This window comes from Bombus impatiens, unplaced genomic scaffold, assembly GCF_000188095.3.
Source record: "Bombus impatiens unplaced genomic scaffold, BIMP_2.2 scf_2488, whole genome shotgun sequence".
Lineage (NCBI taxonomy): Eukaryota > Metazoa > Arthropoda > Insecta > Hymenoptera > Apidae > Bombus > Bombus impatiens.
This window is the reverse complement of record NT_178907.1, coordinates 152,512-177,300: the sequence shown is the minus strand read 5'-3', so window position 1 is coordinate 177,300 and position 24,789 is coordinate 152,512. Positions and strand designations below refer to the sequence as shown.

Genomic DNA, 24,789 nt, shown 5'->3' with positions numbered 1-24,789 from the left:
TCAGATTATTTTTGGATAAAAGTGCTATATAATATACATCTAGTATGTACATTCATTGAAGAAGAAATAACAATTGAGGGGTTTACAGGTTAAAATGGGTAAGTCCATATATATAATCTTATCAACTTTTCTACTTTTTGTTTTATGGAATTAATCAATTTGGTAAATGGGCGACTCAGTTGTTAAATATAAGACGAATGAATCTTGATTAGCGAATCCACGTGCACACGTTAAATACGTACTTTGTAGTTAACCGAAGAAAAGAATGATTAACGGAAACGCAAGACGAATAACCTCACACATATCAATCGGTATTGTGGATCACTCCGTTGCTGAAGAGAGAGGACGTTTTGCAAGAGTATAACGTGTATATTGAATAACGAGTTCTATTTCGTGGCTAGAATATCCGTCGGTACATACGAATGGGTCGATGAATGCAATGCGCGAAACACCTGTTTGCTAATGCATCAGTAATTGGTACGGTCCTACACCGTACACCGTACACCGTGCACGTGTGCACGATTCGCGAAACGAGCCTCGATAAATCGGATCTTAATGAAAAATCCCGACACAGATGGAAATTCTGTCTGAAAATATCCCTACAATGAATTGTACAATTGTTCGAGGATAAATGCCACTACAGAGTAGGCCGATTATTTTTCGAATGGACGATTTGGAAATGGTAGCGTACTGTGATGTTGTTTTATTCTATGGTTGGAATATGCTGTAATCAATAGAAAAAGACTTGAAGATCTACATAATTTTATTCATTTAAGTAAAAGAAATAAATGATGACTTTTGTAGTTTGTTATTTTAATGTGAAATCTGGAAACATTTCAATTGTATTTTTGTACATTTCTCTCGATAACTCTTTTGTGCAACTCTTAATTTTGACGAAAGTAATTATCGTTGATATTATAATCATGAAACTAAAGACTCTTCTTGTACTTCACATATGAAGTATTTGATAATTCAATGAACTAAGAGGAGATGCAATTTGTGAAGAAGGAGCGTTTTGATAAAAATTACTTAGGAAATCTTTTACTCACGAACAAAATCTGATTTTGAAATGTTCTATATTTCTTTTCTAAACACCAGAAAATACTCTAATTTGCTTCCAATATTAAATCCATATTAAAATGTTATTTTGTAACATTAATCGTTGTAACTTTATCTACTTCTGCTAAAACAACTTTATATATTATAAAACACTAGATCGATGTTAAAAAGTAAATTCAGAAAATACTTCATATCGAAACAAATAATAACTTTAATATTTTGTAATCCAGACGTATAAAATTGCTTTTTGTATTTAGCCACTGTATACCACATCTACGAAAAAGTAGAAACAGTATCAACAAAGAGAATAGACTAAAAGTTTTGAGATTATTTCATTTAGATTTCTTTCAACATTTAGTTTTCATTCAACGAATTCCGCTAATTAACTCGGCACATCGTGTCCTATATTTACATTTATATTAAACGTATTGTATTTTAAGGCATAGCAATTGTTTGCATAATAGGAAACCTGTATTTGCATCGATTCGAGTTGCCTACGATAATCCTCCTCTTTATCCACCCTGATTGCTCTTTATTCCTGATTCCAAAACACAATTCTACACTTCCTTTTCAATTTTATTATTATGTTATTAGACTGCAGATGTTTATGCGCTCATAGGAAATGTAAAGACACAAAAATATTCAGAATACAGCTAAAATACATAAATACAAAAAATGTTTAAAATAAAGTTACTCCTTATAGCATCTAATCTAATCTTCTGGAAATTATTAAAAAATAATTACTGAGATATATACGGAAGGAATATTTAAATTTTCATTAAAAGGAAGAAAAGATATTTAAGTGAAAAAGACATAAGTCTAATAATTAATTTTGGATAAATATAACTATTGTTATTTTCTCATTTGCGAGACAATTTGCGAGATTTGAAAATTTCAAGTGATAACGTACGTATGTTCATAAAAATATAAACTTGCATAAACATTCGCAGTTAATATATCACTTATCTTTTCCATTCCACTTTCCACGATCTCGTTAATATTGTACCTCTTTTTTAATGAGTACCTCTCTGAACTCATTTGACACATTAAATTGAAATAAAATTACAATTCTCGATATGGTGCACATTGAGGTTGTGTTGAATTTTTACAATTGTGTTCTCAATTACGGTAGACCGTTTTATCTAGTATCGAAGCGTGAGCTATGTTTCAGAAAAAATATCCCAGAAAAGATCGGCGTGTCGTCAAAAAATGGAAGCGGTATGATCGGCGTATAAAATTCGACGGGGAAATAGAATGCGCAACTAAATAAAAAGAGCGTCCAGCCGTGAGTACGTGAAACACTCCACCGATTACTCGAATTGATTGCCGCTGTGAACAGTCGATTTTTTATCTCGCGCGTGAAATGGAAAATCGTTGGGGAAGTTGCTAGAAACAAAACTTTTAAACACTGTCTCTTATGGTTCTGTTATTTATGTTTGCGGTGCCTTAAGCGATGTCTTTGCAGTGTTACAATGAGACAAAAAAAGAACATTAGAAATGTAGTTACATTCGAAATTTCGTTTTACTTTCGGTCAACGTTTCAACGTTATTTCCAGCTGGAATATATTTTTATTATATTTATACATTTTCATTATATTGAGGTATAGTAAGAAGTGTTGTCCGTGATTAATTGTAGCTGCTGGCTGCGTGGAAGCCGAGATAGGTTCTGCTGTGGGTGTAGATGTCACTGCTGATGGGGTACACTGCTGTTTTTCTTCCATTTTTGATGCGTGGCAGAAAAATCAGAGACTTCGATCGCCGGGATTTGAAGCCGGGTTCTGAATGTTTGTAACTTAAGGCGCTAACCATTGCGCTGCCATTGTCCGACACTACTTAGTGTCGAGTGGTTTGCTGTTGAGTGCCGCCACAATATATTTATATATTATATATTTTTATTCTGTTATATTTATATATTTATTTAAGTGGTTGTTGAACAACAATTTGTAACGATTGCTCCTTTATTAATACACTCTTTTATTTGTTTGCGTGTTTTATGGTGAAATATTTTTTTATTTAAAAGTTCACAAAATTCTAAATCGACTTTTGACAATCGAAAAGTAATAAGAATAATAAAAATCATATTATACGTGTATTATTAGAATTAGAATTCTGTATCCGTGTGATTCAAAAAGTGAAAAAGTATTAATTGAAATATTTATTACCAAAGAAGCTTGTCTTCTTATTTTCTATTTCTGTCTCTATTTCTTTTTTGAGTGAATCTATCGTTGCAACTTACATGGCTAATTTGTATAGTCGCGTGTAATTGATCAAGGCTGACAGCAAGAAAGCTGCAAGCACAGCTTAATGTATCGATCTCTTACAGATACATCAAGTTATTACTTTAAGAGATAAAATACGATTAATATTGCATTAACCTGTAAAACACCTTTATTTTTCACTCACAGGTAATACACTCATGATTAATATGCAATTAGACTACTGCAAACATTTGCATTCGTACATTCGTTATCTGTCGTAGTTTTCTTTATTTTTTCAATGAATATGTGTAACGTGTCGAGGGTAGTACGAACCTCTAGGGCTGTTCATGCATGGCACTTTTGCAATTCCTACATTAATTTAATGGAATGGATAAAATGTACTAATTAATACACGTCATCTGGATGCATTATGAAACTGAATCAGTCGTGTTAAACATTTTTATGAAAATGTTTCTATTTTTAGTGCTGAATTGCACATTTTACACAAGTTTGTTGTAAATCTTGATTATGATGAAAACTTTAGTCCGACACTTTTAGATTTGACAATTGTAGATTTCTTTTACTGTTAATTCTTCTTACTTATTAATTGACGTGTCATATTTTTGTTATGCAATCATCAAATAATTAAAGTAAGGAGAACGCATTTAAGGTACTGTCTCTCTCCATAATTCATCAATAGATTTTTAAACAAAAAAATCAACACTTTTCGTACAATAATCACACCAATCCATCAATTAACAAACTCAACACTGTTACTTGTCGAAAAATGTTCTACTGTGTCTAGCCCGAAACGTGCGTGGAAACGAAGAAAAACGAAACTTGGTCAAACCAAATGACAAACATCATAACGATGCTCATTTTTCCGTGTTAACCGGTGATCCCAGGCCCAGCCTGTGCTATAAACTCGCCGACGATGCGAGCAGTCGGTCGTTACCGCAGCGACAATGTTACGCGACGAGTGCCATTAAAAGCGTCGCGGTTGAATCCGTAGTTAGTTCTCAACCCAGTTAGAAAGAAAGAGGGAAGAAGAAAGTAGAGTAAAAGCAGAGATGCCAGTCCCCGTTTCTTTCCTGTATCGCGTGCACAATGAAAATAACTTGGCATTACAAGCGACGGCTCGTTATACGCGACGCGGTACGCTCGATGCCCGAGCGGATTTCTTCGGGTCGAACGGACGATGTGGCTCGTTAAAGGCCGTGCCGGTATCATTATTCTGGAATTTTCCACAGAAACGCACCGACTGAGATAGCTGACTACTCTATGTATCGTCAAGAGTGTCGTGACCAGTGGTTAGATAGCGACCTGTTTTCGAAAAGGTTTGAAACTCCATGCTTCATGACGCGCCATCGAGATTAGAAAATTGGCCCTACAATTTTCTTTTGTAAAATCTCTGCTCTACTATGTAAAAAGAGTCGCAGTGGTTTCTTGGAAGAAACGGAAAAAGGAGCTTCTTTAGTGCACGTGCCTTTGACGATTATCGAAGAATTCTCTTTAGGATAATTAAAATACTCTCCTAAAGGAGTTTAGTGGGGCTTGGAAATTGGGATAGTGAAAATTACATTTCTTAGAATTTTTCAGGATATTATGTGATGATTTTTTGGGTATCTTGTAATTTGACTGATTACTATTTTCTATGGTGAGTTTCTGGATACTTTTTGATTTGACAGATTGATGTTTCCGTCTATTATAAATATATCAATTTCTATTTTCCTTTATCGTGAATGAGGCACACATACATCGTGCGACATACTAGCTCTATTTATTTTCTTTACACAAGAAATAATGCGCTTTTAATTTCTTTGGGGAAATTACATCTTACGGTAGTGGTTTTCATTATTCAAAGAGCTTCCTAGATAGTTTCCCCTGACGAGTGTTGCTGTTTCATAACCTACTTTAGACACATCAACCTGTTTCACGTTATTATTTACTTACTTTTTCTAACTTTTTAATTTTCAGATTCATACTTTGACTAGTCTGCTTCCTTTTATGTAATGATTGGTTATTATGTATTATCTTCTCACATTTGTATACTATGGAGATGATAAGGAGGGCAATGCTCCCTGTCGCTCACCATCACTCAATGTTACACTGTTTTGTTTGTATATGTAACACATTTGACCAATACGTGTCCTTAACTTTACGATTGTGTCGAGTCTGTCAAAAATAACCAATCAGATCCGCATTCCTTCCATAAAGATTTCTTTCCATTTCTGTACTATTCATTTGAGTAATAAAACTTTGGAACCATACTTGTGCCAAAAATGTCTACATGTCTAAGTAAAAATGATCTTCAGACAATTTTGAGAATGTTAAGGTGTTTAAATAATATTGTGAAATAACGAAAGTATCTGTAAAAATATGATAGCATCACTTCGGCGCAAAGTTTAAAATATACATATATGTATGTTTATATTGCAGCAAAAGAGTAGAAATAAAATAATTACTCTAAGCAAATTCATCCAAAAATTTTCTCATCCGATTTATTCAAGATTATTTTCGCCAATTAATTTGTATACTTACTGAAGAGTCATACTGTACAATTAAAAAATGAAAGCTAACTAAATATGTATTTGTTTCCCTCATTAAATATTATAACGAATTTTTTGTTTTGAATATCTTATATACCTTTCTACATCATATGTGCATTATGTTCATTTTTACATTTCAAATTTCCTATAAATACACAAATATGTGTAATTTAATAATCTCCGAGCGGATGAAACAGGCACTAAGGAAACAAAGCGTTTCTATATTACGTACTCGAAAATTGGTGAATTTCAAGTATTATAGGCTAGCATTGGCGGTACCTCCGAATGGAATACAACCGATCATTATTCACTTGCCAACGGTCCAAACAATGGCTATTAAGCAAGTCCTTTCGTTCAGACTGACTGGCCATTAAGTACAGAAACGAGTCATCCCGAGTGAAAAGCCATCAGAAGAACTTCCCGCGAGTAGGCAGCTCCGCGTCAATCGTTCTCAAGCTTTTTGGGTCAATCGACGCTGCTGACATGGACTTCCGACTTGTTTGTGAATGTTCTGTTGTTTGCTCATCAGGCTTTGCCATATTTAATCTTTCATGTCCTGCTGCGGTTATCTTTCACAAAATCTATCTTTCTTTTATTTGATTTTCCCTTTTTTCTTGAAAGAAAATTTATTCAAACTTCGTAGAAATGTTGTGATACATAGAACATTCTTTGAATTGGAGTTTCATCTATATATGTAATTTTTAGTATCATATTGTGTCAATATTTAAATTGATAGATTTACTAATATTAAATGAATGTATGTATTAATAGTAAATGTTAGTTCTGTACAAGATGAAACGACATAAATAATGTTTAGTTTCCACTAATTATATACATATATACATATATACATATATACATATGAGAAACAATATATATGTATATATACATATATATTGTTTCTCACAAAATTTCTGCTTCGCGTATATGTTTTATCCTATCTGAAAGTATTCTGAAATATCAATACAGTATTTTAACTTCTGTTATTATTATCCAATTTTCACAGAAGTAATCATTTCAGATAAAAAAGAATTACACGATTACCAAACTGGATCGAAAAATGCTTGGTAAAAAGTGACAGAAGTTCATAAAATAGCAAGTAAACGAATAAATTTTTTCGTGTCAAATAATACGAATTAATGCGTCTCAGATGTGAAATTGTTTGTAAAAATTGGTGAATGGTGGACCCGAGGCTGTGTTTGTTCGCGGTTCAAATTAAATTGGTTGCTTCCGTCATTCGGTTGTTTTCATTCGTACATTAAAAATACACGGTGATTTATTACGTACGGCGAACAGTTTTCCAGGGCAAACCGGTTTCATAAAAGATCACAGAGAACATGACGTTCCGCGCAAAACAAATGTTCCGCTCCATTTGTCGCACGTGAAAAATATCGAAATTCGTCCCAAATATTCCCAATGAGCGTGTTATAACGTTCGACTATCGATTTTATACTCTGCAAATAACCTATCAAATATATATATACAGGAAATTGAACTCAAAAATTTGTCTGGAATTTATGTACATTAAATAATCGCTAATACTGTTATGTTAATGTGTTTATAGTTCATTAGTAAATTTATTAATACAATACAGTGGTTGTAATATATAGAAATAGATTTTAATTTGTCTTATAATATTTAATCTGTCTTAATAAATTATTCTAAAGTTAATGAACGAGAAAGGAATAATATTTATAATAATTAATTTATATTGCTGGATATTGGAAAGGGCTAATAATAATTGTTTCCGTAATTGTTTCGTAATTTCACAAATTTTAATTAATTAAATGATTAAATGATAAAGAACGTTCGATATTGTTTTGCGTTGTAATGACGATAAATATTTTAAAGATGGAAATTGAGAATTAAATGCTTTAATTGATCGAAGGATCATTTTGTTATTAAAAGGATTCAAAATCCTTGAAAAGGTTCCATTTCTTTTGAATCCAGCTGGAGGACGAATTATTTAGTACAAATTATTTTAGTATATATAATAATACGTATTTATCAATTGCAAATGATAATTAATTCAGAAATTTTAAATTCATTTTCTCCTTTCTAGTAGAATAATGACATCCAAAATATAGCTTTCCTAAAAGTACCTCTATTATATCACAAAAAATCACATTTTAAAACCTCGAAGTAACACTACAATAATCACAAATATTCTGACATGAATTTAAAGTTACATAAACTTTTTTATTAAAAAGAACGTGCGTTAACATTATCGTAATAATTAACATATTCATAGAAGAATAATCAGACTTACCACACGTGTAGACAACTTTCAAATACGTTCTGCTTTCCGGATTGCAAGGCTCACCGAACGTCGAACTGTTTGCCACCACCGAGCAGCGACGTTTCCCATGGCACAAATTCATCACGGTTTCCGTCGCGTACGATGCCATACAAGCTGTAACCAGACAGAATTGATCTATTCAGTACGTTCGCTCGTAGCTTCATAGACGAGAAAAAAAAAGAGCTAGTTTCCCAGCTTACCAGAAATTGCGCGGATCGTTCGTCGAATGAAAGCTGAATACCGGATTAAAGGTCGACTGTGACTACTTCAGAGCGCTTAATGGAAATGTCAACTTCATCAATCTACGGTTAATAATCCGACGCTTGACATGAATCCCGCATAACGCTCATATGAATATAAAGCACCATTTTATTCTCTTTAGTTCACTTTAAACCGCATTTCTCAATTGTTTTAGTTCTTTTTCAAATTGCTTTAGTTTTCTTTTTATTTTCAAATTATTTTAGTTCTTTTTCAAATTCTTTTTGTTCCGAGAGCATGCGTCATCCGTGTCGTTTGTTATTTTATTAAACGAAAAGAAATCCTAAACTAAATCAGAAAAACAAACATTCATGTATCAATCATGAAATATCATCAAAAGGTTCCTAAAATTTTTCCAATCATTTTTGGAAAAATTTCCAAAGTTCCAATTTAGCTAACCTTCCTCTCTGAAATCTCAAAGTGTATCAGAGTCAAAAGTCACTTCTGCATGTCACCGTCACGGTAGGTACCTTTGTGAGAACGACATGATAGAGCAGGACGATGTGTCACATGGCCAAGAAACACGCAGATTGAAACAATATCGCGAGTGACAGTATCGTAGATAACCATTCGGGAAACGACCATTACATGTAGTTCATTGTTACGTGTGGGCGAAGCCGAAGAACAAGGAAAGAAACCTTTGAATTTGTTACAATATCCTGCCAATCGTAGGAAGAGTTCAATTGATTCGAAAATTTATTTGATAAGGAACGTTCATAGGGAGGTTCGTACTGAATCTAGTCTAATCCTAGAAGTTTTAATAAAAGCCCTTGTCAGAGAAATATCATGGAATGGAAATTAAATTTATAGTTACTGGAGTTTTAGTTATAAAGTTTCTTGTTTCGTTAAAGTATTAGTTAATGTATTATGATTGTAATTTCTGATGATAAAAATGATAATTTCATCTATTTATTCTTGACGTTTAATGCACTCACTGATGATTATGATAAATGACAGAAATGAAAGATTGATGATTCTACATTGGAATATGTTAAATTACGACTAGAGAATTAAAATTGCAATAATCAGAAACATCCGTAGAAGCATTCATAGACTAACGAGGTCACGAAAGGTCAAAATCAACGTATCAGATAAAAAAACTTTTGCAGGGAGTGATCCGTAGCCAATGGCATTTCAGTGTTTTCGGAGCTGTTATCCTCACGAGGATGCCGTCTGGACATCGTCACAAAGGGGTTGGTAGCGACCCGACCTCTGCTCCATTTTCTCGTAAAGTCCGTCACGAATTGCGGCACTTTGAATCGATTCGTCCGGCTATTGAATGTAAATGTGCCGTTTCATGGATCTTTATTTTAACGTCATGTTCCATGTAAAGTAACTTCATGAAAAGAAAGGACATCTGTTTCTTAGATTTTTAGGAACATAGAATTTTAGAAATATATCCACGTTTCTGCAAGAAATATTAAATTCGATAATTGTATTATATTTATGTTGATAACAGAAGAGTATTTCAATACTTAATTCTAGTTTCTTGTTACAAAATATCAATATTTAAATATACGATGAGATTTTTTAAATTTTTTCGTTATTACAATTTTTAAGATTAAATATACATATAGCTATGATATAATATTTAATAGTTATATTATTTTTACGATTATTTTATTTATTTTTTGTATAAGTATATATTTGATCCGAAATTAGATGAAATTATCTTTATGTGGAAAAATTACATAACACTGTAGAACATAACATTTTGTCCTAACTATTGTTGAAACACTCAAATACGAGGTAAGATTAAAGAATAATATTTTCGTTAAAATAAAGGAAATTAGGGAATATTGGTATTGCTATAAAACTTATCAAAAACCAGAATTGCTCTTTGAGATTCATAAGCTGCTATTATATCGTATATCTTCTATGCTCTTGCTTCAACGGCACGGTCATGAATGTTTACGCTCGCGTAAACATTTAATGACCCGACTAACTTTCGAATATCTTTTTGGTCGTTATTTTCTTTGAGGGCTTTTATGGTTCCGAGAACGATATTTAGTAGAATTATTAAGATGCTAACTTGTATCTAAGAGCGTTTTTAAATCTTTTCCACAGCTAAAAGCTAGACATTGATGATCAAAATTTCAGTTTCACGCAAACTTTTTATAATTTATGTGAAACAAAACTGAAGTTAGATTTCCTGGTATCAAGAAATCGAGAGTAATTAATTGATACTTCTATCTAAAAGAATATTGTTAAAGTTAGAATTACCAAACTAAACTTAAAATTAGAAAAGTTTTTAAAGTAATAATGAAGTATTTTTATAGAAACCCATGATTATTATGCGCCACCTTACCATAGCTTAAATGTACTATTGTAGTTTAACAAATTTTATTTCCGAACAGGCTACGTATGTATAGGAATTTTCAAACGAAAGAATACTTGATTTCATGAATAAAAAATAGAGAGGTAGATTTTTATTATTTTATGCAACATAAAAAAATATTCGGTGTGACCTAGTTGCTAGAATATCTGGCTCTCATAGTATATTAAATACAACAATAATATTTAGAATTTTATTTACAAAACGAACTTTTAGAACAATAAAAAAATCTACTCACTTTCTTCTTTCACGTCGTGGGGCTGAGGACATTGAAGGGATTCGTACTCCGTTCTGCCGAACGATGCGCTGAAAATGGCAACCCTTTGTCCAGGGTGGCAGACAAGATTGATGACGTCATTCTCGCAGGCAACTTTACTTCTGAACTCGTCTGGAACATAAAGGAACTTTTTAATAAATTCTCCGCTCCACTGTTGCTTTTTATTGTCAAGTTCAACGTAATTACAAGTTCAAAATATGATAAAATACAATTTTGTTGTATGAATATGAATGCTAATATAATTCGAAAATCGTAGTCTCCGAACTTCAAAACTTCTAGGTTTTCGTATCTCAGGTTGACAAAATCTTTTTATTTATTTATTTATTTTTTTTTTTTTTTGTTACACTTTGGTATTTTGTCATTTATCTTAGGTAGTAGAAACATCTTCTTTAGGTTCGCAAATTGTGTCATCGTTTGTAAAAAAAAGAAGTGAAATATACATAATTCTACTTTTTCACTTGCTAGTGGAGGAGAGAATGTAACATTAATATTTTAATACCGTTTCATTCCAAAGAGTTTGTATTATTTCCCTATTATACTTACTTTTCACGAAAGAACATGACATAACTTTATCGTTACATTTTTCGAAACATTTTTTGAAAAATGATGTTTGTTTTTTTTTGGTCATAAATATATTGTCAATGTTTATTGGAAAACTGTCTAACATTTTAAATGTATTCATATTTTTTTATTGCCGTTTAAAATATTCTGCAAAGTTTATTTATACTATGCTGTATCGTGAACAAATTCATAGCTATTTGAGTACTAACTCAAACGGCAACTAGTTTTATGACGTCGAAATCTAGTAAAATCTGGGAACTAAGGTCTATCTATCTATATTCATACAATGTAATGAAATACGTTCGTTTTTATATGTGTTTCATTGACTTTCATCGGTTTATTAACATTCCAATAAAAATGTCTTCGCTATTAAACAGCAAACTATATCTAACTTTTATTTCAATATATTTCACTATATCACTCGATATAAAATACATTGATATCGGAATAAAAATTTCTTCGTTATTAAAAAATAAACCATATTCAATTTTTATTTTAATATGTGTGCGTTTCTATACCATTCAATAAAAATTGACACTGCAATAAAAAAAATTCGCTTGTTCTGACACTCAAAATGTGTTAATTTCATTCTTGACTGATTTTACGAGCTCGCTATATCCTGGCCTGGTCTATACGTGCCCGTTGACAATCGCATAAACAAGTCGGTTTTTGCCAGAGATACGGGTTTCGATAAAACCTGCTTCGTCTCGTTACGGTTCAAATTCCAACGAACCCAACCAGATCAGGTGCTCTACCATAACACGTTTTTGTGGTTGCAATCATAGCGTACTCTGTAGCTTTGCAACCTTATTGGTGTAACGAACACCACATTCCCAGGATTTTCACTTGTTCTTACGCAAGGTCAACGCACTTCTCGTGCATTTTCTTGAATTTTGCGGATGATTACATGAGGGGTTCAATAGACGAGCAAGATAAATATCTACATTTTTTTTTTTAAGAGTCAGGTAAATTTAGAAAATGACGCACAAAATATTTGGATCATTAAGAACTCATAATGATCAAATTAGTAAATTGGAATGTAAAAAATTAATGCATAAAAATGATGATTCTAAATGCTATTTTTTAATATTTCTTTCAGAGTTTGTGATTATTTATGCCATGTACGAAAGTAAGTAATTTTTTAATATTTACGAGATATTAAATGTTAATTACGGAAATATGAATTTGCAAATGCACGTCAACGTATCCTGGTTCTGATCAATCATTTCAATTCAATGTCATAATATGTTAAAGAAAATCAATAAAAATTTACAGAATAACGAAATGAGCAAATATACAAATAACGAAATATAAATTTCAAATTCAATTAGAAATTTGACGTCTGTTGGATAGTAAACTAATTCTACGTTGATAATACTACTTTAAGATAATGCGCTTTATCAATAGTAATCTGGCAAGTTAAGAATCAGATTGATCGAATGATACTATTTATGGTATCGATTATCAAGAATGAAATTCTCACGGAAAGAAATCTCATCCTAGTCATAAATTTCTGTCGACGGAAATACATCGCCTGTGAATCAATTTATAGGTATAATGTTTGGATAATTGGGATTCTAAGGTATTAATTTCAAATGTTATGGTATTGTAATTATACTGACAATGAGAAGTTTCTGGAAGCCATTCTATGGATTGCCAAATTAAATTCATTGGATATTGATTACGACAGAAATGATTATGTTTGCTATAATTAGATTATAATAACACGAGTCACAAATGATTTGTATCAATCTGATTTGCCAATTTTATATTTTACTTTGAAAATCATAAGTGTGATTGTCGTAATGAATAATAGTAGGTGACAGTATAAATTGTTCAGGAGAAAATCGAACAACGGGCAATAAAGAAGATAAACTGCACCCATAATCTGAAGATATGGTGTAGGTACTCGGCATGGATTTCGATAAACTGCGTAATTGAATCGTAAATAAAATGATTATCTTCGATATTTAAACCATGCACTTTGTTTTCCTACATGCAAAAAATTTGTGGCTAATTATGCATTCAAATGTTAACTACTTGTTACGTAGTTTGTGTACAGCCTAATATTATTCATTTATGTGCGCGTATACAACGTGTATTATAAAGATATTTATAAAAATATAATTTAGAGAAAGTTCAAGAAATAATTACAATTCACTCGTATATAAAAGTCAGTATCGAAATCTACGAGAGAAATAATATATTGTAGTTATTTACATTTTACGCGAGAAAAATTACATATCTTTATGTTTTTTATATCATATAATATAACAAAATTCATGGAATGTAACATAATGTGAAGTTATTTTCAAAAGGAATAGCTTTCCATGCTATACATATTTGTATAAAATTCAAATAAAACTTCTTGCTAGAATTATTTTAAACCTTAAATCCCAACAAGAATAAAGACACAACAATTTTCAATAAATAATCGAAACACTTAGTGTAACTCGATGCATATTTTAATTATCTGCCTGAAAGCGTGGTTTCTCCCGAAGTCACGTTTAAAGCGACCTTTAAAAGTACGAATCTCTCGCGCGGGAAACGAACCGCTCTTTTAAAGTCGCCGAGTGCTCTTACACGTCTGAGACAAAGTGTTGTAACCCTACTTCATTGAGCCGTCGATTTACGCCGCCTCTTTTTCGCGGCTTTTCAAACTTTTCAAAGTTTTGTGGTTACAGAAACGCCTCTTCTGGATTTCAAGAAAAATTACGAGAATGCGGAAGGAAAACGACCTCCGGTTCGTTTCCAGCGATTCTTTATTGACGGAAGTGTATGTGAAACGAGCGTAAGAGGCAATTCGGGGAAGGTTCCCAGTGAATGTGGAATATTTGAAAGAAATATTTGGTTAACAGGAGGTGGAATAGACTTGGGTGGAAAGAAGAAATAAGGGTGGGATTGTATATAAATTTTGTAGGAATAAGAAGATTCTTGTTAAGGAGATATGATATTCAATCGTTCTTTCCTTTTTTATTATTATTAAAAAAGAAGGATATCTTAGAAACACGATATTAAATATATTTAGAAAAATTGAGAATCTTTATATCTGATAATTTATGACGATCCGGTTTTTAAACCATTTCTATTTTACGATTACAGTACCATAACAAATTTCATCGCCATTGTAAATATTGTATATCTAAATATTTAAAAATTGACAGCAAATCCGGTTTTTACCATTGATAAAGCTCAAAAGCTCAAAAGCATAGAAAGCTCAAAAATCCAAATTTGTTTACCAGTAATGAAACGTTTTTTAGTCGACACACAGGAAAGACTTAATAATTACACCATCAACCAAACAATTGAAGCCAAACTAAGAACTACAAACCGAACTATTTTCAAGCATCAAACTGATTTTCTGTTCATACTGACGATTGGAAACTTGCAACAAATAGCCTCTTGGACGAGAAAAGGTTACAAAGTAACTCGTCAAGCATGTAACGAGGCTCGTCAAAGGACAAAGTTATACAATGGTTTTTAAAATAAGATAAGAAGACATCGGAACTCCCTTATCGAACTATCTTTCGAGCGAGATATCCAGATTGAAGCTTTAATTGGCAAGAAAAAGACGAAAAAAAGACGTCATACTATAGTTGCAAGACGTAATTCCTTTGAGTACTGGAAGCGACAATAGATTTAGTACAAAGCATTTTTATCAAGCAACTGCCTCTTCGATCGATCCAGTTTTGATGGCATCTAAGGTTTTCGTGTGTGTTGTTACGAACATTTATAGCTATCATCCTCTTTTCAAATCGCCAGAGATCATGTTAACAGAAACAAAATGGAGAATGTGCACACTGTATTTGAAGGGGCGAGTCCAACGTAACTACGATTAATCTCAATAATTATTAATCTCAATAATATCAATAAGGTCAAGTACCAAAAAAATATAGTACCAAATATTTTCGTGTAAAACTACGTTTTTGGGAAAATAGAGTTTGGGCGTTTTTAGTAACGAATAAGCTCATTAAGCAGTGAAATAATACGTAAAAAATATTATCGTACAGTAACAAATTTGAAAATTCAAGGATATAAAAATCCGAAAATTTAGACTTGAAAATTTCTGAGCTTGACAATTTGAAAATAAAATGCTGTATTAAGTCTTAATTGAAAGATATGAAGATAGGGATGGATTTCTATATAAATTTTGTAGAAGTAAAAATACCAAAATACAATTGAAAATACAAAAATACCAAATACAATTGAAATTATATCGTCTTTTTCCAAGAATAATTTCAATTGTATTTGGTTTGATATTTTATTTCTCTCTAATTATTATTAAAGACTATTAAGTAAGTTGTTGTAAGTATTATCACTTATGAAACACCCTGTACAAGAATTAATTGTACCGTTTCAATCAATTATTAAATGATTGTCACAAATGAAGCGTGTGTTAATTTGACAGATACAAATTCACTGGCATTAGCACGAAAGAAAATGAAAGAAAATATACACAATGCAAGCGGTAATTCAAACGTACTGAATCAAGAAGACGGATACACGTTACACGTGTCACATTGTGCGCCAAAACCAAGCGATGCCTCACGTGTCGGCCGCAAATCTATGCGACGACACACGTGCTACTTATTGCGCTACAACGTCATTAGCTAAACGTGCTTCATTTGACTAATTCATTTTTCTTTGTAGTTGAGTCGAGGATGTACGTAGTTTACGTAGTTTAAATACGCACAGCGGGGATTTGTTCAATAATTGATGAACTTCAGCTTCAGGTTAGGTGTTTAAGATTGGATAATGTGTACCCAGATGAATATTTCAAGCGAGAAATTATCATCCTCGGTTGTTCAATTCAGCAATAGTCAGAAATGCCTCGAAAAGTCTAACCAAGGTAGGCCAATACAGAAATATCATACTCACAATGGACGATGGGACATCCAGAACATGTACTTAGAAGAAATAGGAATCATTTCCAAAAGGAAAATAAAGACGGAAGCCAGGTCTAGTCTAGACATAGAAAGACTGTTAGAAACTTTCCAAAAACACAATATTTATGATAAAGAAGAAACAAATTTCAGCTTAAAACAATTTGATGGAAAACAGAAAGCCACAGATTGGATATCAGAATATGAAACGGAGTGCGAAAAATTAAAAATCCAGAATGAGGAGAAGAAAATCAAGTGCTTGAAAATGTATTTGGAAAAAATAGAACTAGAATGGTATCAAACAAATACGTTGAAGAATAAAGAATACAACTGGGAATATTGGAAAACTTCATTTCTAAAAGTTTTAGCAACAAGGGTTGGTCTACAGCACGATCACCTGATTTCCAAAATATGACATGATATATTCTATACATAGGGAATGCATATAAATGATAGCGTATAAATGTAATAATTTTTCAACCCTGGAAAATTCAGTGCTACTATTATATGTATTCTTCTATTATTTTTTCATTTTCTTTTTACACTTATATTGAGGCGAAATTATCAAATATTTTATGTAAAATAAGTTATTATTGTTAGACAATTTAATAGAATTACATTTAATTAATATTTCAACATAATTTTAAAAATACTTACAGTAAAAGAAAAATATTTTATGTAAGTGAAACCAAAATACTATGAAATAGCGTATCTGTGAAATAAAAACTTATAAGACGACAAATTAATCTACTTGTGGTTTGAAGCTCTAAAATTAATCAGTATCGCACGTAATCAACGAAATATGTCTATTCGTAGATATTCTAGTAATTTACAAAACCTAGTATATTATGTATATGTTTATATTGCTGCAATTTTACTATCTTAAAATAAAAATAATTCATTGAAGTTTTGCTTTGATACCAAATTTAATTTAAGTAAATGAATTGCCGCCTTGCTGGATACAAATTAATAAAGCTTCTTCCAGGAAACGGTTAGGTTGTTTGGAATTGAAAACCCTTATTCAACTAAGAATGCAGGTAAGAACCTCTACATCCATTTAATCCTCGGACAGATTTAAGAGACGCCAAAATCAAGTGTCAGCGAAAAGAAATACTCGTCGAATAAACTATCCAAGGGTCTATTAAATAAATTCAATCGATATCAGGATTGAACCTAAATCTTCCCTTCAACAAAGAGGAACACTCTAAAAGAAGTTCTTAACGTTATTCCCTATGTCCTTCTCAATTTACGTCACTCAATAAATTGGCTTAGGTCCTCACTCTTGATTCAAATCATAATTGAAATAGGATAAATGCCAATTATACTTACGATCCAATTTAATTTTAATTTTCTGAACAATAATTATTGTTGTTAGTGTTGAGGGCCTTTTATCGACTTTTGTATTTGTTTACTGTGTCAAAAAAGCATTTACAGAAAGTAAAATTTACGTATACAATTTTAATAAATGTAAGCGGTAGAAACATCGTGATTAGCTGAATCAAATGGCTAAATCTTTTAAAATGTTTTCTTATTTTTGTAAATATTCGAGACATTGTGTCAACATATAAAATAAGAATTACCGGTGCTAAACCTCAACGATTCGTCAGAAACGTATAACGCATATTCACAAAGAAATTGGAGTGTTTTAATTATGATTGTCAGAGCGTTTCGGTCAGCAACGCGAAGAAGGATATTTTATATTGGAGTTAGTGTTCATTGTTTTAATGGATTTACTGTATAACTTGTTCCACAGAAAAAACGTGACTGCATGGAGAGAAAGAAAGAATAAGAGAACGAGAGAAGGAGATGAAAGAAAGAGTATAGACCATGGTATGGTACGCGTGCAGAATACGGTGCATAGTGTATATGGAAGTTGTATTGACCCTTGCGAAATCAATAATGACTGGTTGCCACTGGTGTGAACAGCTAGTATCGAAAGTTGCCAGTGTAAAAATTGATTGTAAGCAATTTTATCAGAGAGGCAGAAAAAATGGCAAACGAAAATTAATACTGTATTTTCAAATCATTGTTAGACACGTACCTATGTATTGCTACGATGTGCCTATGTTACTTTCTGGAAGAATACAAATCAGAGAGTTGCGAAATAATTATTTGTCAATGAACATATAGCTATTTTCATTCGTTGTTTTATTTCTACGTTGACTCTTACAGTATGGAGTAATTCCAAGTAAAGTGATATAATAAAGAGACACCAAATAAAATCATATTTTCATTTCGATAAATATTACACTTCTGCAAAATTTCATTTGTATGAAAATTGTATGATACAAATCGATTTTTCAAAACTAAAATGTCGAGTTTGAATCAAGCATTAATATTTAGTAGGATACCTCTTTCGTCATACAACATCTTCAAAACGTGTTGATACGTTGGAAATAATTTTTGTTGTAAATGAATGTCAATACACTGTCATTCTCGAGCATCATACTTCATGTTCTCAATTTAATTTGTTCTTGGTATCAAATCAATGTAATGAAAAAAATAATCAATGGCTTTACATTTATTGGAACGTGTCAAATTGACATATAGGAAGAATGATGGTTGACATTAGAATTGCTTTTACAATTATCAAAAACATGCAAGTGTTCTTGACAAAATTAAGGCTGTCAGTGACAAATAGGTACCCTTAACATGTCTGGTGTAACTAATTCACATATACACATAGTATATTTAAATACATATTGGAGATCAGTGTTTCTACTGTTATCTCCTCTGGCGAACGAACTACTGACAGCTATTCGAATCCATCATATTAATTCCACCACATTATTAACACACGAACGCTCCACCTTATTATCCTCGTAATCACAGTTTAATTTCCAAATTCTAAACACATGCAACACATACACACCAACACATAGGTTTTTCTGAACGTGCGATGATTAATCTAATTGTTGAATAATTAAACTTAATGACAATCATTCAGTGACCAGTTGGTGATAGACACGAGTGCAAGCGAGCAAAACACTTTTCTTCCGCGTCGTTTATTTAATTAAATGTCGATTCAGGATGTTCAACACGATAACATTAATCTGGCACAAGCAATTTGCACGCTTACGACACGTAACACAGATTTTCGTTCACAATCCATTCGCGTATCATCGATTTACTCGAATCGATCTCTCACAGCGAAAGATTGTGATCTACAAAGCTAACTGTTTAACCATTCGATCGACAGAATCTCGTTTCATACTCCTATTTTTTTTTTTTTTTTTTTTTCTACCTTTTGTAAGACTGCAACGGAATCATTGTTGTTTTTTCTGGATCAATATTCCCTACGCGCCACGAAGCGTTACAAATTTAGTCTTACAAGAACAATGGAGCTTCTTTTTATAAAATAGGAACTGAAAACTTGATTAAAAAACGCGATACACAACAATTTTATCGTAATAATGTCTTATCTATTGTTTCCTGAAACTATATTTCACTATTTTAGTAATTTTGTCTAATTGCGTTCACAAAAATATAAATTTGCATAAACATCTGCAGCCTAAATATAAGAAATCAGAGAACAATCGTACAAAGTAACAAAGAATATTTATATTTACTTTGAAAAATTAAATTTTGAAATTTGAACATTTCGAAACTTTCTCCAACAAACAGTTTCAATCCTCGGAAATAAGCTCTTTCGTGGAACATAGTGTAGTATTTTACATATAGAGAACCGTTTAATACATGCAAGCGTGCCTCCTTAGCACTGTTTGATTAATGTAGGTAACACAGTTGAACGTACTTTGAAATGATTTAATTGTTTTATTACACGGATGTCACCAGTACGCTGGCTAAGTATGCTGGCGATAGTATTACACACATAACGTATTTAGGAATATTATTGCTTGGAATTGCTCTAACAAAACCACTAACTATGAACAAAGGATTTGTTTACCTTCGAGGTACGGCGGAAGTTACAAGGAGCTTTTGCAACCGTCGCATGATCTCCCTAAAGAAGTGATTTTAATGAAGTTTAAGATAATTAATATATAGGAGTACGTATATATCTGTATTCTTATTTAAGTATTTGGATACCAATTATCGTTTAACCACTATTTAATTTATCTTCGCTGACAAACTGATTCGATAAAGAAACTAAAAGTTTCTTAGTCCGTAACGATAAATAAGATTTTATTTTATTTTATTTGAATCGTGTGTACAATTTTGAAATTTTATTCTCTTACTTATTGTATTTCTTCAATATGCACATATACATCAGATATGTCCTAATTTTTAAAGAAACAACGACAGAATTGGAATAATGTCAAACATCTTTAAATTTATTCACAAAACCGAAATATTTTTATATATTTCATAGCTAATCCAGGGCCAATTGAATCCATCTTATCAAAACCAAGACCAGACCGAAAAACGAGACTGTCAAATCAAAACCAGATGAAAATTCCGATTCCATCGAAAAGCAAGATTCCCCGCGTAAATTAAAATTCCACCTAAGGAAAATTCCTGGACGTGTCTTAAATGTCTTTCTACTTTCGAATTCCTCTGAGTTCTATTAGTTGAGCATCATGGTTCGAGTGGCACTTAAGACATCCATGACGATCGATCGAGAACCGTTCAACAGAGGCCGTTTGTCCACTGAACGTCGCTGCATAGACGCGTATACGCCAAGATATCACTTCCTGTATTACATGGAACGGTCAATATGATGTAATGCGCGTCTATCCACCAAGCGGCAACATCACTATCGACATTTGTCACAATCGACAGCTACTGTACAATACTGATAGCCACCCAGCACATAATGTAACACACTAGGTATAAAATAGAAAAGAACTGATCTAACGTTATTTGAGGCAGTCAGAAGCCACATTCATCAACTTTATATGTTAAAGAGTGACGGAAAGTGATTATAGTTATTATTATTCTGCGGATTTTTATGCATTTATTCAAAATTTGAAGAAATAAGGATGCACTGAATACATATAATTCACTTACAGTAGCATACTCATTGTCTTTCAATAGGGGTAACGAACCTCTAAGTTATTTGCTTTTTGAGAAATTCGGAATTAATTATGTACTTAGGTAAAAATAAAAGTTTAAGTTAGATTAATTTTTGAAACACTTATTTGTGCAAATGTTTGGAAAACATGCATACAATATCATAAACTCTAAAATACACGAAACTTAATATCACTCTGTGAAGGATACAAATAGTTAGCTAAAAAAAGTCTGTGAAACCATGTTTCATTGATAAATGTTGACTTTAGTCCTTCCTAAGGACTCAGCACTAAGCAGTGCTAATCACTACCCTTAGCAATTAGCTTTTAACTTCAAACCGCTTATATTTCCAAGAGGAATCAAAATTTTTATTTCACTGCAACAATTTAACGGAAAATTTAACATAACGGAGGTTTTAACAGTTGACCAACTTCAAATGTAGAAATCTTTGACAAATAAGCATGCATCATTGAGCAAAATAATTGCACTAAATTAATTTTTACAATACAATGAATAGAATTTAATAATAAAATAATCTATGGGTTTATTATTACCTATGTGATAATGAACAAAATTCAGACAGTCAAGCGTTTGGTAATCCTTCGATTTTATAAATGACACAACATCTGTAATATTTAAATCCTTGATGGGTCGTAACGATAATCACCAAAATATACTTGCGCGTCGTATGTGATGAAACCTACTAGTCTTAGCACGGAAGCAGAAGGACCAGGAAAATGAAATATTAGAGTACCACGTGGTAAGAACGTAAAATAGGGCGCCATGTTTATTACACGGCCCTGTAAAGTATGTATATTAATGGTGTAGGAATGCGACCATACGGATCCGTGCATCCACAATACGGCGACAACCTGTTGCAGTAACAAGCTCCAAGTAATTTTTGCCGCAGGACGCACTAATTCTTTCCGTTCCGTGTTTCACGCTCCATGGACGTCGGTATTCACCTACTACGCTCACCTTGTTATTTACTGTGTTAACGCGCTACATCCGGATGGTCCGCGTTTCTTGCTCGTTGGCCATCGTGGTGACTTAGGATTTTTGATTAAAACGAGGCCGTAGTAATGGAAGGAAAAGGAATTTTAATAAATGTTGGTGAGAGATATGTAATTCTGAGATATCGGAATTGAATATTCTTTTATCGAACAGGTGCGATTTTAAAATATGGAAATATGGAATTTGTTAATTTTAATGGAATTTATTAAATCTTCAGCATGGTCATCTTTGCAGTTACTAGAATCGGCCTAATTAAAATCAATTTGCCTTTAATAACATTTAATACTAAGAGGTTTACGATTAAAACAGGATCGAGTTATCAGACTTAAGGAAAATTCCGATGAAAAAGTTGAGTTTAGTCTAAATATCAGATGTTGATATTTTTTTTTATTATCATTGAACTAGTTTTGTATCGTGAAATTGGTTAAAAGGAAGTAAAATTTCAATATCCTTTAGGTTAATTATAGTAATTTGAAACATCAATTGCAAGAGAATTTTAATAACCAAGATGATAATAATGATAAAACCAAATGATAAAATTTCCAATATTATCATATTCATAAAAAAAATTGTGATTGTTCAAAATCTTCGATAAGAAATAATCGCGTTGGAACTGACATGTAAAACAATTGCGTAGGCAAATAATGCTGATCTATTACTTGCAGTATTTCAAAATTCCATGCGATTTAATAAAGATGATGCGAGTTATTTAGTGCCGAAAGGGGAAATTCAATAAACTACATACCATATAAAATTCTACAACCCCTAATAACTTATGTGTTCCCTAAAATTCTCATATCACCTCAGACAAACCATACCATGTAAATTCGTAATTTTATCAAAATATAATTTTATAACCATTCAGAAAACATCCAAAAAACATCACAAAATTTATCCATTATTTTCTTTATGTTATATGTATGTAACTTCCACCCAATCGCTTATATTTTACAAAATATCAATATCAAACAGCAAGATATGCATATGTATAATGAAATTTGAATTGCCTTTTCATGATCCGCAGAGCAAAAAAGCAAATGTATCTTTTAATTCAGCAGCTACGGAATGTTGAAATGTCGCCGGCGTTGTGAAAAGCGCAACTTCATAATCTCGGGAGTATATTGTGGGATTTGTGTATATTTATGTGATGCCACCCTTACCGCACTAGATGAACTCATATTTTAAAAGAAAAATAAACAACGGGATTTAGTTCGATAATCGTACATTCCGTTTAAAACAGAATCTTTACGAATGGGACATAATGATACAGGGTTGCATATTACGTAATATAATTTAATACAATGTGACAATGAAATCGTAAAATTTAATAAAGATATATATATACTACATACAGATAGTTAATATATACAATTATGTAAGATTTGAATAAAAGTATAGATTAAATTTAAAAATGTTTACTATTACTAATAAATGTATTCACATTTTTCGTTTATTTTTATTTTTTTTTATGTATTCACATTTACTATATTACTAATATTTAATACCTTTATAGCGTAACATATCCATAAATTGTTAAAAATATTATAACTATAAATAACGAATTGTTAGTTGGTGAAACAAAAATAAATAGAAGTAAAAAAGAAATTGTCAGCAATTATATTTAATTTTCTCGATTACAGCAAAAATTCTACTACAATAATTTCGCATCTAATAATTTAGCAAAACTTATTTTCTCATTTTTAGACATAATTATATATAAATATTATATTTTTATTTTTTATTATACATATTATATTTTTATTTTTTTTTTATTACCATATTTTGCCAAATAATATTTTAACTTCTTTTTAATGTAGCTATAGGAAAAATTCGCAAACAATTTTACTATCTTGTTATGTTTACGTGTACATCTTTCAAGATAAAGCACGATCCAAATGACGTTCATCAATAGAACTACAAAAAGAATCTTCCCAAAGCTACATCGATATCCGTGCTTTTCACGTTCAACTGGGCTAATGTGCGATGCGTCCATAAAAACGGCATCGACAAGTGCTACGAGGAGAAACGACCTCGTCTCGAAAACGGACCTCGCGTTACGTTCGCGCAAATGAGTCTTGACCATTCTTACAATTGCTTTTTTATATTACATTCGTCATCAGTTCGATTACTTTTGTGCATAGTTTCCTGTACGTTGAGAATATCTCAATTAACGAGTCTTGTGAATTAAGAATAGTGTTTTTTTAAATTTTAAGTAGATTCTAAAACATACATTTCATGCAATGTATATATGTACATGAACGACGTAATATACACATGTACGTATATAACAAACGGCAAGCAATAAAGTTTATATAATAGCTTATTTAATTTCTACTTATACTGTATAATCATTTATGCTGTAAATCTATTGTATGCATTCACAAA

The 24,789-nt window shown here is 31.8% G+C and overlaps 1 protein-coding gene across 3 annotated transcripts in view; it reads right to left on the bottom strand.

Annotated features, from left to right (window-relative positions):
* Positions 1 to 7,920: 7,920 nt before the first annotated feature.
* LOC100749309 (protein eva-1 homolog C-like) overlaps positions 7,921 to 24,789 on the bottom strand; it is a 127,496-nt gene continuing 110,627 nt past the window's right edge. For all 3 annotated transcript variants that reach the window (XM_012393321.3, XM_033324430.1, XM_033324431.1), the window contains 2 exons: positions 10,937 to 11,086; positions 7,921 to 8,219 (listed from right to left, as the gene is read on the bottom strand). In XM_012393321.3, coding sequence (XP_012248744.2) covers positions 7,936 to 8,219; positions 10,937 to 11,086 — 434 coding nt within the window. In that variant the 3' untranslated portion in view covers positions 7,921 to 7,935. The remainder of the gene's footprint in view (positions 8,220 to 10,936; positions 11,087 to 24,789) is intronic.